This window comes from Glycine max, chromosome 17, assembly GCF_000004515.6.
Source record: "Glycine max cultivar Williams 82 chromosome 17, Glycine_max_v4.0, whole genome shotgun sequence".
In the NCBI taxonomy this organism is placed as follows: domain Eukaryota; kingdom Viridiplantae; phylum Streptophyta; class Magnoliopsida; order Fabales; family Fabaceae; genus Glycine; species Glycine max.
This window is the reverse complement of record NC_038253.2, coordinates 34,197,975-34,214,206: the sequence shown is the minus strand read 5'-3', so window position 1 is coordinate 34,214,206 and position 16,232 is coordinate 34,197,975. Positions and strand designations below refer to the sequence as shown.

Genomic DNA, 16,232 nt, shown 5'->3' with positions numbered 1-16,232 from the left:
GGAAAACAAAGAATGATTCTTCCGGACAACCACTGATTACAAAAATCGGAAAAGATGAAGGACCTAATTAAAGTTTTTTATAGTTTAAGGACCTAATTATAAATTGATTAAAAATTCCTAGTCATGTTTGCACGGTCTGGAAGACAAGAACACAACATCACCCATTTGAATACACTATGAATTAGCCTTTATGAAAGTGCCAATTTTTTATTGATTAAAGAAAAGACAAAAAGACTTCCAGTTGGCATAAAAAAACAGAGACTGGTCAAAGAAGAGAAACACATGCGTGTGGAAGAGAAGCCAAGAAGGGAGTAAATTAAACACAGTTCAATGCGAGATTACATCTAGATCATCTATTTTGATCTAACAGTCATCATTTAAGTCTCTCATCTAACAGACAAGAGGAAGTTATCACATTATATTACATAATCATAATAACCTTAAATAATGGACATCTAATCCATATAATTTAATACAGTATGCATCACTTATGGTAAATTCTCTAATACTTGACTTCAATTCCGATGAATATAAAAAATATAATCATAATATCAACAGTAATCTTTCATAATATAATGAACTAAGGTTCAAATTTTCATTGAAAGAGATATTTACATTTAGTGTGGCTCAAGATTGTGGAAAACCAACAACAAGAAAAAGATATAATCATAATTATATTTCTTGATCGGTGCTCCGAGTCTGGCCGAGGACAACAGGGAGGCCTGCATGAGCTCCCCCGACCTCTCCTCCCTGTGGCTGTCAACGCCGCAATCCGCCACTCCGGGACCCGACACGAGCAGAGCTCCGCCGCCTCCGCCGCCGCAATCTCAGTCTCCTCTACAAAGGCGGTTGCAGACGCTACTAGAAGGAGCTAGAGAAAGCTGGACCTATGCAATTTTCTGGGAGTCTTCTCACGACAACTTCTCCGGCGCTACCCTTCTCCGTTGGGGCGACGGCTATTACCAGGGCGAGGAAGAGGACAAAGCCAAAGGCAAAGCTCCCAAAACGACGACGTCTGCAGAACAGGCTCGCCGCAAGAAGGTTCTTCTCGAGCTCAACTCCTTAATTTCGGGGCCCTCGGTCTCCGCCGATGACGTGGACGAAGAGGTCACCGACACCGTGTGGTTCTTTCTGCTGTCCATGACTCAGTCTTTTGCTAACGGCACCACCCTCCCGGGCCAGGCTTTTTTCAACTCGACCCCGGTCTGGGTCGCCGGGTCCGACCGGTTATCTGAATTGGCCTGCGAACGGGCCCGGCAGGGGCGGATGTATGGGCTTCGGACTCTGGTTTGCATACCTTCCGCAAACGGCGTCGTTGAACTCGCTTCCACCGAGGTGATTTTCCAGAACCCTGATCTCATGAACAAAGTGCTCGATTTGTTCAACTTCAACGCAGTGGACGGCCATCCCACTCTACCACCACGACAACGGTAACTAACCCAATTAATTAATTACTTTCATTTTTTACTGAAATAATATTAAATGATATTGTTCATGTGTTATTTAGTTACTATACATTATTAAACTGCATGATTTTACTCGGTGATGGATATTTCGGTCCTGAAAATTTCTCTAATGAAAACTAAAATTCAGAGTATTTTTTTCAATCTGTATTTAAGTTTGAATTTGAATAATTTGCATGATAAAAAATTAATTACAGATTAGTATAAATATAGATTAATGAGATAAAATATTACTTCTCATAAGAGAATAACACAAGAAAATATTTAAGTAATTACATTTATCTTTTGTCTTCTTAAATATTAAAGGTTAAAACACGTTTTTGGTTCCTAGTAAAGTTAGAAAAAAATTAGTTTTCATTTATATGGAATTTTATGTACGTTTTAATTGAGATATACTACATTTTGATATGGAATTAGATTCCGTCGATTCTCTTACTTATGTGACTAACCTATCAGCAAGGCATCGGCTGGTGTCGTTTGACTCTCTTCTTCCTCTGCAAGAAATTTGCATCGACGCATAGCTTGGTATTAGGTCCCTTAGTTTCTAACTTATAACTTGAAATAGCATTCCAAGCAAGCACAGTTTTTGACAATGATTCATCAAATAACGTTCGCGCCAAATCTATTTTATTGAGTCTGTTGTAAATAGTGGTGAGTGTTGTTAAAACAGATGGTTGCAAAATAGTACCAGACTTCACAAAACAACCCTGGATACATCAAACCAAAAGCAAATGACTAAAGGGAAAAAACACCTGAATCAACCGAGTTTAACTCCAAGTCAAAATGAAATATATTTTAATTTTATAAGGATTGAAAACATTAAAAAATTATAAGAATGAAAATTTAACTTTTTTAATTTTCTAAGGACAAACAACATATTTTAGTTAATACTAAAATAATAATTTGAAGCGAAATTAATATTAACTAATACAATTGCGGTTTATCTAAAAAAAATACAATACAATGGTGGTATAGTAATTTCAGAAATTAATTTGAAGTATTAGTCCACATTTTTATCCGTGCTTAGGTTTTATTCCCAATCCTTTTTTACTTGTCTTCATTAATTCTTTGTATTCTTCCTACAAGTACTAAACTACTAATACCATGTTATATCCTTTGTGTGCTTAATGCTTATCTCTCTTCATATGTGTTAACATTTTTCTTATAAAAACAAAGCAGAGACATTCAGAATTATTGGAGAGTAAATAGACGAAGGAGATGGGGGATTCAAAATTTTAAAAAGGTCACAATGATTGGTTGACATGACGGCCAAGTAAACCACCGTCTGTCATCCCTGCCACTTCCAACCTCTTCCTAATTCCGAAAATTCTTATTGATCTGAACCACTCAACACCATTGCTACCCTATGTTGTCTCCACCTTGCCAACTATTCTGCATTAAATTCTATAATTATCAGCCTATAAATGCTCAAAGTTAAACTCAAATCAGACCCTTAATCAAGATTAGTATGAGGAATAGTTGAAACACTAATTGATTGAAATTACTTTATTGTTCATGTTATTAGCTTTCCATTTGACTTGATTACTGGCTAGCTTGACAATCATATAAACAATCAACTATTACATTAAGAGGGATTATCCTCTTTTACGACCCTTAACATGAATACGTTGCCCTACCAATGTAATTGCTATTCAATTAACAAATAAACTTTATATTTTTTGGCATTCATATTTAATCTGTAACACATGATCACAGGAAAGAAAAGAGGTTGTGTGAAAGAGGTATGCAGAACCGTGAGAGCAGCTTAACTGAGCAATCTCGAGGCAAAGAGAAGATAAGTGATTTAAAATGCTCATGGCCCCTATCAGAAAGTTCTGATGGAGGCAGTGATAGCACATTTTCACATTCAGACGACTATTCTGGCCCCTCATGAAATTTATCATCATATATAGTTTCCATTAATGAAATTTGGTTTTTAACTTCTATACTCATGATAACTGAAATTACCACCGAGGAAGCGTAAAAACCAACTTAATGTTGATTGCAATGTGAAATATTTAACTATGTTGCATCAAAAGAAAAGAAAGTATTTTTGATGTTTCTGTAAATTAAATAGGTACTAATCTAAACATGCAAATCAATTTAAATGGCATATTCAGATCAAACAACGGAAATTAAATATTACGAGCGTACCTTCAACCATTGCAAATCGAACGCGAAGCGGCACATACACGAACCTGAAGGTAATTTTATTCTTCCAGATCCTTACTCGCTCTGAATAGATGGTGTATTTTTCTGAATAGAGAAGTGAGTTTGGTGATACAAAACTGAGAGCATCTCATCCTATTTATAGAGTCTGTCCATCAAAGAGTTCAACCAATTTGTTATCAGAACGTGAGATAGAGGATGGGTATGTGATTTGTTACTGAAGGTGGTTGCAAAGATAGGGGTTGAATGTGGAAGGAAAATGGACCAGATTCAGAAAATAAAATTCCCAAAAAAAATGCAACGGGAATAAAATAAAAAGAAGCATGTGGAATGTGGGCTTCCAACATTCTCTCACTTGGTCCATTTAACTCAACATCAACCATAACAAGAAACATAATATATGAGTCATGGCGATAGGTCCTCTGATGATGAGTACTATCTTCCATGTACCACAATATATCAAGTCTCTCAACACTAGCTCTAAACTTAATGAATAAACCATATATTTATTCTATATCTAAACCGAATGATTTTTTCGAAATAAATAAATATGTGCACAAAATCATATGAGAAAATATCTAACTAAATAAGAGTTTCATTGAAAATAACAAATGTACGTACAATGAAATTACATTATGGAACCAAGTCCCATTCGTACTACATGATCCTTAAAATTCTTTGGTGGCATGCCTTTAGTTAAAGGATTAACAATCATCAACTCAGTGTTGACGTGTTCAATGACCACTTTCTTTTCTTTAACACATTCTCTTATGGCTAAGTACTTGATGTCGATGTGCTTACTTCGACTTCCACTTTTGTTGTTTTTAGCCATAAACACCGCAACAAAGTTGTCACAATACAACTTTAATGGCCTAGAAATAGAGTCCACAACTCTAAGGCCAGACATGAAACTCTTCAACCATACACCATGCGAGGTAGCCTCAAAACAGGAAACAAACTCAGCCTCCATAGTGGAAGTAGGAGTTAAGGTTTGCTTGGCACTTCTCCAAGATACAGCTCCACCGGCTAACTTAAAAATATAACCAGATGTTGATCTTCGTGAATCAATGCAACCAGCAAAGTTTGAGTCGGGGTAACCAATCACTTCCAGACAATCAGTTTGTCTATACATGAGCATGTAATCCTTTGTTCCTTGAAGATATCTCATCACTTTCTTTGCAGCTTTCCAGTGGTCAATACCTGGATTACTTTGATATCTTCCCAAGACTCCAACAGCGAACGCAATATCAGGTCTAGTGCAAACCTGAGCATACATAAGGCTTCTAACTGCTAAAGCATATGGAATATTTTTCATGTGTTCCCGCTCAAAATCATTTTTGGGGCACTGACTCAAAGCGAGTTTGTCACCCTTCACAATGGGAGCTACACTTGGTGAACAATATTTCATGTTAAATCTCTCTAAAACTTTGTTGATATAGGTTTCTTGAGACAAGCCTAAAATGCCTCGAGATCTTTCTCTATGGATCTTTATGCCTATGACATAAGATGCCTCTCCCATATCCTTCATATCAAAGTTCTTTGAGAGAAATTGTTTCACCTCATATAGCATACCCTTATCATTAGTCGCAAGCAAAATATCATCTACGTATAATACAAGGAAACAAATCTTACTCCCACTAACCTTCTGGTACATACAGTGATTCATGACATTCTCTTCAAAGCTGAATGAAGAAATGAACTCATGAAATTTTAAATACCACTGGCGAGAGGCTTGTTTCAATCCATAAATGGACTTATTAAGCTTGCATACTAAGTGCTCACCAACACTAGATAAGAATCCCTCAAGTTATTTCATGTAAACCTCTTCTTCTAGATCACCATTCAGGAACGCCGTTTTCACATCCATTTGATGTAGCTCAAGATCAAAATGAGCTATTAATGCCAAAATTACTCGAAGAGAGTCTGTCTTAGATACAGGGGAAATGGTCTCTGTGTAATCGATTCCTTCTCTTTGAGTGAATCCTTTAGCAACAAGTCTTGCCTTATGTCTCTCAATGTTGCCTTCTGAGTCTTTCTTTGTTTTGAAGACCCATCTACATTCGATGGCTTTTACACCAACAGGCAACTCAACGAGATCCCAAACTTGGTTAGATGCCATAGAATCCATCTCATCCCTCATAGCATCATACCACAAATTTGATTCCTTAGAACTCATGGCTTATGAAAACGTCTCAGGATCATTTTCGGCTCCAATGTTGTAGTCTGATTCTTGTAGGTACACTACATAATCACTAGGAATTGTTGTCCTTTTTACTCTAGTAGATCTTCTTAATGCTGCTTGATCATCCTGCTGAGGAACTTGTTCAACCGGTTCTTCACCAGTTTGTTCAATATCATCATGTTGTTCCTCACAAACAACTTGATCTACATGATCACTTTCAACAGCTTGTGGAACTTCAATCACTGGTTGTCTAACACCCATTTTAACTTGAGGGGTAGGAATGACTACCAACCTATTACTTGTCCCAGAAGATTCAGCTTCATAGTGATCCCTTTCAGAAGAAATGTTCTGAAATTGATCACTCCCACTAATCAAGTCATTTTCAAGAAACTTTGCATTCCTTGATTCCACAATCCTAGTGTTGTGGGATGGACAATAGAACCTATACCCTTTAGACCTTTCAGCATATCCAATGAAATACCCAGTAATAGTCCTAGGGTCTAGTTTCTTCTCTTGTGGATTATAAATTCTTACTTCAGACGGGCATCCCCAAACGCGTATATGTCGCAAACTTGGTTTTCAACCCTTGAATAACTCAAAAGGTGTCTTTGAGATAACCTTGGTTGGAACTCGATTTAATATATACGCAGCCGTCTTAAGAGAATCAATCCACAAAAATTGAGGAAGCTTTACATTACTCCTCATGCTTCTCACCATGTCTAATAAGGTTCGATTTCTTCGTTTTGCCACACCATTCTGATCCAGAGAACCAGGCATAATGTATTGGGCAACAATCCCATGTTCTTGAAGAAATTTCGCAAATGAACCTGATGCTTGTCCATTCTCTGTGTATCTACCATAGTACTCCCCACCTCTATTTGATCTCACGATCTTAATTTGTTTTCCACATTATTTCTCAACTTCAGCCTTAAAAACTTTAAGGGCATCTAAAGCTTCATTCTTAGAATGAAGTAAGTAGAGATACATATATCGTGAATAATCATCTATAAAGGTTATGAAGTATTTTGGACTATTTGCATCCATGTCTGGACAATGTATGTCTGTATGTATGATTTCTAATAAATTAGAACTCTTCTTTGCACCCTTTTTAGACTTGTTAGTTTGCTTACCCTTAATGTAATCTACACAAGTATCAAAATCAGCGAAATCCAAAGTACTAAGTACTCCTTCATTTACTAATTGCTTGATTCTCTCAATAGAGATATGTCCTAATCTCTGGTGCCACAACATAGAGGATTCTTCATTCACAATACATTGTTTTAACCCAATAGAAACGTGCATAGAATTATAAGTAGCGTCGCTTTTCAATTCAATCGAATAAAGACCATCAACCAATTGACCACGACCAATAATTTCATATTTATTCAATAAATTAAAACCAAAGTCTGTAAAATTAAAATAGAATCCCAAAGGTGCAAGTTTAGAAACAAAAATTAAGTTTTTACAAAAACTAGGAACATAAAAAACTTTCTCCAAATGTAATTTAAAGTCACTACTTAAAACTAAGACGCATGTTCCAATGGCCTCTACATGCAAGCTCATCCTACTCCCTGAGTAGATGCACTACTCACTTCCCACTGGCTTCCTTAGGCTTTCCATACCCTGCAAGGTATTAGAAACATGAATTTTAGAACCAAAGTCAATCCATCATGTATTATGGTTCACATTAATCATATTAGATTCATAACAAATGAAAGTAAATGGTGTACCTTTCTTCTCGAACCAACTTTTAAATTTGGGGCAGTCCTTCTTTATGTGTCCTTTCTTTTTACAAAAGAAACACTTTGACTCCTTTTTAATTGTTGGTTGAGTTGGAATCCTTCCTTTATTGGTGCCTACAGACTTCTTTCTATCCTTTCCAAAAGTAGAAGTAGTCAAATTTACCTTCTCACCCTCTTCCATTATCAATCTCTCCTCTTCTTGAACACACATGGTCATCAATTCATTAATAGACCATTTATCCTTATGTGTGTTGTAAGAGATTTTAAAGGGTGTATACTGTTGAGGTAGGGTGCACAAAATGAAATGTACCAGGAAGGATTCAGACATGGTAACTTCAAGGGTTTTCAACTGAGCCACTATGTCCCTTAAGTGCATGATATGTTCACACACCTCTCGTTCCAGTAAGCTTAATGGAAGAGAACTGCATAATGAGTGTGCTAGCAAGCGACTTCTCAGAGGTTGTAAACTGTTCATCAATGGCTTTCAACAGATCTCTGACCTTATCATGCTAGTCAACTGAACCCCGGATACTAGCGGATATGTTGGTTTTTATGAACATAACGGAGAGACGATTAGATCTCTCCCACTTTTCATAAAGGTCAACAATATCAGGTTCGCTAGTTTCAGTAATAGCCGGTGGCTCATCCTTCCTTATAGCATAGTCAATATCCATCCAACCCAAGTGAAGGAAAATTATTTCCTTCCAAACCTTATAATTATCACCTTTCAATATGGGAAGGTCACAAGAAATATTCATAGATTGTGAAATTACAAACAAACACACATGCTCATTAAGAAAATTTGAGACTAAACAAATGTCATGTTTTGCCAATGCAAATCATGTCTCAATATATGAATCTATTGACACAAAACTTGCATGTGGGCTAAAGTCCTATTCAATTAGATTCATCATGCAACTTTACGATAAAACTATTAAATCATGTTCTTTTCCTTAATTCCTGTGGGTAAATTAAGAAATATAATCTAATATTTTATCCTAATTAATCATACAAATACAACAAAATTCTTGTGGGTAGATTTCATCACATTACATATGATTAATCACAATTAATATTTCTAATGTGATTATAAATTTAGCATATAATTTGACTCAATTAAAGATTGATGTGGCTACTCTCTAATTTAATAAAATTATATTAATCACTTAACATTCAAAAATAATCTTTGCATAACATACTTAATAATGCAAACGTGCTCAATATTAAATCATAAAAATTACATGTATACCAATTCAAAATAATATTGTACGTATATCCATTCAACATGTAATAAACTTTAAAGGATCAAATCCAATGCATACCAATATTTAACATAATATTGCATGTTCAGCATAACTTAGAGACACACAATTTTAAATAGCTTGCACATAAATGATTTATCCTTCAACAATTATAAATATACATGAACTGCACCTAATAAACAAATAAATCGCAATAGCTTAGTGGCAAAGGAAGTCATTTCTTGTTGTAGGGCAAGGGTTCGAGACCAACTCAAACAAGCTCTGATACCAAATGTAAATTAAATAGGTACTGATCTAAACATGCAAATAAATTTAAATGACATATTTAGATCAAACTACATAAATTAAATATTATGAGCGTACCTTGACATATTGTAACCTGTGGTGGAGAAAATAAATCACTGATTCCCCCTCCCCTTTGTTTCCAAAACATTGCCTTGTAAGCAGTTGGCATCCTCTTGGCTCCAAAGCAAACCATCTGTGCTGAATAAACACATTCAAGACAACTCAACCAGACAAAAAGACCTAAACTGGAACTCCTTCACTTCATGCAATAATACAACATATATATTTCAACTTCAAATCTTATTCAGAACCACGTCCCTTAATTGTGCTCGCAGGTAAACAATTACATAACACCATTTACTCTTACACATTGAAAGCCTTCTTGCAACCTTTCCAAGGCTAGTCACCATAGTCCCATCCAATTTTGTCACGTGAACCCATGCTATAACTTTGCCTAGGTGTGGAATTTCCGGTGGATTTTTCACAAAAATTTCAAATCCATTTTTTGTGAATTTTCCTACAAACTTTAATAGGTGGGTAATTTCTTTGTGGATAATAGCTTTCTGTCAATTTTCAAATTTGCATGATCTTTCCTACGGATTTTCCGGCCAATTTCATATTTTTTCGTTATTTTCCGATGAATTTTCAATCCGCAGTTAATTTTCCTGCAAATTATATATATATATATATATATATATATATAATAATTTTACATATTTCAAATATTCATATAGATTTATTCTTTATATACTTTAGAATTTTAATATTAATATTATTTTTCAATAATATTTTTAATCAACTATGAAATATTAATAAATTAAAATTATAGTATTATTGTTAAGTTTGTCCTGAACAAAAGTAGTTAAAAAATAAGGTGAAAAATTATTTTTGTTCCTAAAAGTGTGAAACTATGACAAATTGATCCCTGAAAGATGAAAAATTTTAATTTAGTCCTCGAATTATAAAAAGTAAGATAAATTAGTCATGTCGTTAAATTTATAAGATTATTTTGTCATTAAGTTATAATGTTTAAGAACGAATTTGACATAAAGTCATAATGTTGTGTGTAAAAAGAACATTTTTAAAAAGTTTTTAGGACCATTTTGTCACTAAGTTATAATGTTCAAGGACTAATTTGACATTAAGTTATATTTTTATGAACAATTTGACATTAAGTTGTAAAATTCAATGACATATTTTTCATTAATTTGTACATGAGACGAGACGTAATTCTCACACTTTTTACACATTTAGATACTAAATTAGAATTTTTATTCTTTCAAGGACCAAATTGTTAGAACCAATGACATTGGATGGTCTCTAACCCCTAAAAAATATATGGTTTTGATGATAACAAATGTATTAAATTTTGTATGGACTAATGAATTTCAATTGAGTGTTATAGGAAGCACATCGTCCAATACATGATTGGTAACAAAATCATACCCGAGTCTTTTATTTTTATTCACTATGCTTTCTAAGCATCCAAACAAGGAACTTGTTTTACAAATAGATCGTCCAACATCCAAAGCATTGTAACTAAAACAAGCATCCAAACTTTTATGAAAATCAACATCCAAAATGTTGTGTCTGTTTGACCATCCAATTAAAAGCTAACTAACTTACACAAATAATTTATATCTAAGTTGGTTAACGTCCAGATATGACTTTGTACACTTGTTCAATTCACGAGATTGATACATGTTCTAGAATCTTAGAAATATTATATTTCTCTCGTGTGCTTTAAATTACTAATCATTTGAATTTCAAGTGTGTACACAAAAAATTAAGCAAAAATGAATATTCTCTACAAAATTGTTATACTACATGTAGTGGAGCAAAAAATTGTGTAGTGCAAAAAGGACAGTATAATGTTGTCTCTGCCCGCCCCCCTCTTACTCCTCTACATGTGGCAAAAGCTGACAACTATATGACAACGAATCCTTTCAAGAAGGCATAGATCCCACAATGGATACATTCCATTGAAGCCTATATACAAAAGACTTAGGCACTAGAATCAACAACAAAGTTATCATTATTTTTTAAGTGTTGAAACTCTATTGAAATCATTGAACAATCTAAACATTTGAACTTAAAGAGCTATACTTTGTTGTGCAAAGTTTTTATTATAACTGAGCTTATTGTTTATTCTCTTTGAGAGAGTTGAATCAGATGTATTTATCAAACTTATTGTTTGGAAAATCAGGAATGACTTAGTGATCAAAGAAAACTTGGTAATCTTAGGGGGATTAAGGGTGTGCCAGTAGTAGCATAAAGAATACTTGGTGTAACCAGAAGTGAAAGGTAGAATACTTATTTTGTAATCAGTTTTGATTAATGGAATCCTTCAAAGTGTTGAAGGAGAACTAGACGTAACTCAAGAGGTTGAGTGAAGCAGTATAAAACAAGTGTTTATACTCTTTATTTTAAGCTTTTAACATTTGCATATATATATATATATATATATATATATATATATATATATATATATATATATATATATATATATATATAATTCAACCCACTTCTAGTGTGTTAGAAATACATCGTAAATTGTTATTGATTTACACATTTAGGGACCAAAATGGTCATTTACCAATAAAATTGCAAGAAAGAAAAGCAAAAAAAAAAATACTAAATTGAAAGAACAAAAAATGTATTTAAGCCTTATAATAATCTCCCAACCTTATCATATTTACAGTTAACCAATGTAACCTTTTTCTCTCCCTATTATATGCACACACCTCCATGTAACGACTTGACCCAACCATACTTCTTCTGAATAGGGGTGGCAATGTGGTTGGCTTGGCCCGTCTTTAGCAAGCCAAAAATAGGGTGGGGTAGGCGGGGCCGCCAAATCTCAACAGGTTGGACATCTTGACCTGTCTCAACTTAGGGTGGGGTTGGCGGGCTAGCCTGCCAAATTTGAAAATAAATTTGAAATTTTTTGTGTATGTCTTTCATTTCATTTGAAAATATATGTATTTTAATTATACTAATTTTACAACCTTTGTAAGACACTCTCAAGCATTTTATTTGACACAAATATAATAAAACATTACACAAGATAAAATAACACACATCATATACCCCCACTAAGCAATATGAATCTATTTCAACCAATTTGAGCCTATATTTGTATAGTGTGTACACACGTAAAACCAAGGTTCCAAAAGAAATATAATGTGGTCAGTTCTATGTCTAGTATATAAAAGATCACCAATGAAATTCATAAATTTACTACTTCCAATTCGTTCATATACAACATTAACTTTCCAAACATCAAAGCATCACTATTAACTATAATTAAAAGCTTTGTTAATGCGAAGTGATGATATAGATACACATACAAAAAAAATATTTATGTTTAGGAATAGATTTCAAATTTTGCAAATTCTAACATACATAAAATTGATAACATAATATTATTAAAAAATACAATAATTAGTGGGACGGTGGGTCAACCTGTCCCATCCCACTTGTGGCCCGCCAGGTTGGCAGATTAGGCGGAGTGGGCTGCAACGGGCAGGTGGTTGAAATACTTACCCCACTCGACCATTTTGAGGCGAGTTCAGCAGGCCAATCCATTTGACTCACCCCACATTATCACTCCTACTTTTGAGTCATATCCCAACCAACATATTGTCTTGCTATATCTCCAATTAGATGTGTAATGATAGAGTTTCTTGAACTCATGCAAATTATATCATTAGACTTATATAAGTCATTAAAATTGTAAAAAATGCATTATAGAATATCTTTCTTAAACAAAATACTTAGTTCTCATAAGTGGTTGTACTCAATAATTTAATGCTAGAGGTCTTCGCTATAAAGATCCTTTACCATTTGTTATTATTTTTAAGTGCAACAAAAGAAGTGAATAATATAAATAATTTTAATTTAATTTATATTTTCATGATAAATGAAATATTAAAAAATAAAAGTGCATCGTTATTTTTTTTCTAGATTTTAATTTCCAAGCATTGTTAGTATAAAAAACTTTACACTATCAATCAATCATAAAATATGGTAAATATAACTTTTAAGGAGTTATTGTAAAACTCAACAAACTTATTATATAAGATAAATTTCAACAAACTTATTATATAAGATAAATGGTCATTTTAGTCCCTAAGTATGTAAACCGGTGACAATTTAGTTATTGAAAGAATAAAAAAATTGAATTATGTCTCGTAATATGTAAAAAGTTCGACAATTACATCTGATATATAACTTAATGACAAATTTGTCCCTGAAGTTTAAAACTTAATGTCAAATTGGTCATAAATATATAACTTAATGTCAAATTGATTCTTTAAAATTATATATTAATGATAAAATAGTCTCACAAACTTAATAACATGCAAAAAATTGTTGTACTTTTTAAATATTCAATGACTAAATCAGAAATTTTGTTCTTTTAGAGACTAATTTCTTACTGATTTACATATTTAGGAACCTAAATAGTCATTTATTCTATTATAGATGATGATTTGTGATTTAATAAAAGAGTAAAATTTCTTTACATTGTTAATGCATAAACTATTAATGTATATAAGCCTTGGAATAATATATAAAGCACATGTTATGGAAGTTATTTAGTCAATATAAATTTTAATAATTTGTATCTTGAATTATTAATTAAAATAAATTTTTTGTGAATTTTTAAATCTAACTATATTTTTATGAAATTGTTACTTTTAATTATTATTTTGTGTGATATATATTTTAAAGTTACCTTTTTTTAAAAAAAGTAAATAAATTATAGAATAATTATTGATGCATTGTGCATTTCATACTACATTTGTAATGCATTTCATTTAGTTTAGTTGTACATTTTGGCATTATCTTCTGTGTAACTGGCTATGCGTATGATGTTATTCTGTTTTCAGATATTAATTCAAGAGTTTGAGGGTACCTTAAGCAACTTAGAGAGGCATTGTGGGAACTTGAGATGGATTATTGGAGATTGTAGATGCCAAGAAGAGAAGAAAAATTGACTTTTTTGAAGCCTGGGGAAGTCTCACAACCGTGAGATACAGTTCACACGTGTGATCCACATTGTTGGAGCAAGCTTTGGAACAAGAAGCAAGGTTCACAACTTTGAGATAGATCACAACTATGATCCATTTTGGAACTCATTTAATTTGTTTGCCCACGATATCAAGGTTCACGGTTGTGAGCGACATCAGATGTAAATTTACATTGTTTTTATGATTTTAATTGTATTTAAGTCTGAACTTTTTAGTGCATTATCTTTAAATACCCTTTTGAACTTTAGAATAGGGTTATGCATTTTGATGTTTGTCGACTTAGGGAAGAGTGATAGAACCTTAATCATTTATCTTTCTTCGGTTTTTTATCTTTCTTTTCTAAATTTGTTTTGATTTTGTGGTTATCCGTGAGTAGTTATTTTTATTTCTAGGATTGAGCATAGTCCTATGAACTTTGAAAGAATTAATTTTTGTTCCTTTTCAATTTTTTTCTATCACTTTTTATATTGAATGAATTGATCAATGTTTATCACCATTCTAAGGTTTTAGGGATGTACCGAGAGGTTAACCTACAATTTCATAATCATATAAACACTACTAAAAAAAAGGCTTTCTACATCGGTCAATTAACATCGGTTATTGCGAAAACCGATGTTAACGAAAGCGCGATGGCATTTTTGTAAATAAATGAAGTTACTTAACATTGGTTTTAGAAAAATCGATGTTAACTACTTCATGTTAACATCGGTTATGTAAATAACCGATGTTAACATGATGTTAAGATGAATATGTTAACATCGGTTTTGAAAAACCGATGTTAACTTCATAGAGTTAACATCGGTTTTGACAAAATCAATGTTAAGGAGTTGAACTTAACATCAGTTTTTTAAGAAACTGATGTTACCTTGTTGATGTTAACATTGGTTTTCTAAAAACCAATGTCAACTATATTCAGTTAACATCGGTTATCCTTAAAAAACCGATGTTGTTATGTTTATAAGTTAAAACATTGAAATTTCACAACCCATGCGCTCGAAAACCCTGCAGTCTCTCTTCTCTTTCTCCTCCCACTTGAAATCTGCCGGAAACCGCTCGCTCGACACCCACATTGTCCCACATTGTTTTCAATACTATCGGAAACCGCTCGGTCGAACCTACATAACCCCCTATCGAATAAAACTCAAAGAAAACCCTACACTACTCTTGGAACTATGGCTTGAAGAAAACCTTACATACAATCCTCCGCTAGGTATTAGGGTGCTGAAACACTCGTCGGTGGTCAAAGCTCAAAGCTTTCTCCACGAGGTACATAGGTCAACTTTGTGTTCTTTGTGGGTTGTTGTACCTGTGTGCACGATGGTAGAAGTATGCTAAGTTTGGAAGGAGTGATGTGGTTATTGCACGATGGTAGAAGTATGCTAAGTTTGAGTGGGTGTTCATGTTTTATATTTTTTTATGCTAAGTTGCTACTTCTGTTGATTTGTCTCTACTTTTTTTTTCTGTGTGCATCCCATACCTAGCACAAGGCCACATAAACCCAATGCTCAAGGTAGCAAAACTGTTGATTTCAGTTACACTTAGATGCTCCACATTGACAAAACCACAAGAGAAAGTGCATTCCATTTGACTTCACCCTCGTTCTGTGTTCTGGTGTTACTGTCTCATATACACTATTAACCATTGATGATTAATGACTGTTATCTGAAAGATTAAAGTTCATTTTCACATTCAGTAGGGTAGTCAAGAAAGAAGACGACTAGAAAGAAGATTATCATTAAAATTCATGAGGAATATTTTCATGTTGCAAATCTTACTTTAATTAGTTGCTTTTATTCTTGTCAGTAAGATCTCATATCAAATATATATGTTTGTAAATGTTTTCTTGAAATTATGCAACTTGTTCTAAATAGATCTCATATCAACTTGTTGTTGAAAATGTAAAAAAGATATCATGTGGCATTACTTAATGTGAGAATTTAATATAAAAAATATGATAAGTTTAAGTTAAATACTACATGTTTATTTTAGCTTAGTTCAATTTTAGAGTATCTCTAATACAAGAACTCAATAGTAGTTTTTCTTAACTCTTTTGATGAATCCTTTTGTTACCACAATCAAATTAGCCAGGATCACGA

General features: G+C 33.2%; 1 protein-coding gene across 2 annotated transcripts; it reads left to right on the top strand.

Moving 5' to 3' along the window:
• The first annotated feature begins 551 nt into the window (after positions 1 to 551).
• LOC102663214 (transcription factor MYC1) lies at positions 552 to 14,353 on the top strand. Of its 2 annotated transcripts, XM_006601078.4 has the most exons (3): positions 552 to 1,430; positions 3,180 to 3,667; positions 13,996 to 14,353. In XM_006601078.4, the coding sequence occupies exons 1-2, from the start codon at positions 727 to 729 to the stop codon at positions 3,355 to 3,357; spliced, it is 882 nt and encodes a 293-aa protein (XP_006601141.1). In that variant the 5' UTR covers positions 552 to 726; the 3' UTR covers positions 3,358 to 3,667; positions 13,996 to 14,353. The 2 variants fall into 2 exon arrangements, with proteins under 2 accessions (XP_006601141.1, XP_040866924.1); XM_041010990.1 differs by lacking the exons at positions 3,180 to 3,667; positions 13,996 to 14,353 and adding an exon at positions 2,643 to 3,147.
• The last annotated feature ends 1,879 nt before the right edge of the window (positions 14,354 to 16,232 follow it).

Excerpts from the sequence above, each read along its gene's own strand:
- LOC102663214 (XM_006601078.4), top strand. The coding sequence starts at position 727 with ATGAGCTCCCCCGACCTCTCCTCCCTGTGGCTGTCAACGCCGCAATCC. Across the intron at positions 1,431-3,179 it reads ACTCTACCACCACGACAACG|GAAAGAAAAGAGGTTGTGTG; the intron begins GTAACTAACCCA and ends ACATGATCACAG.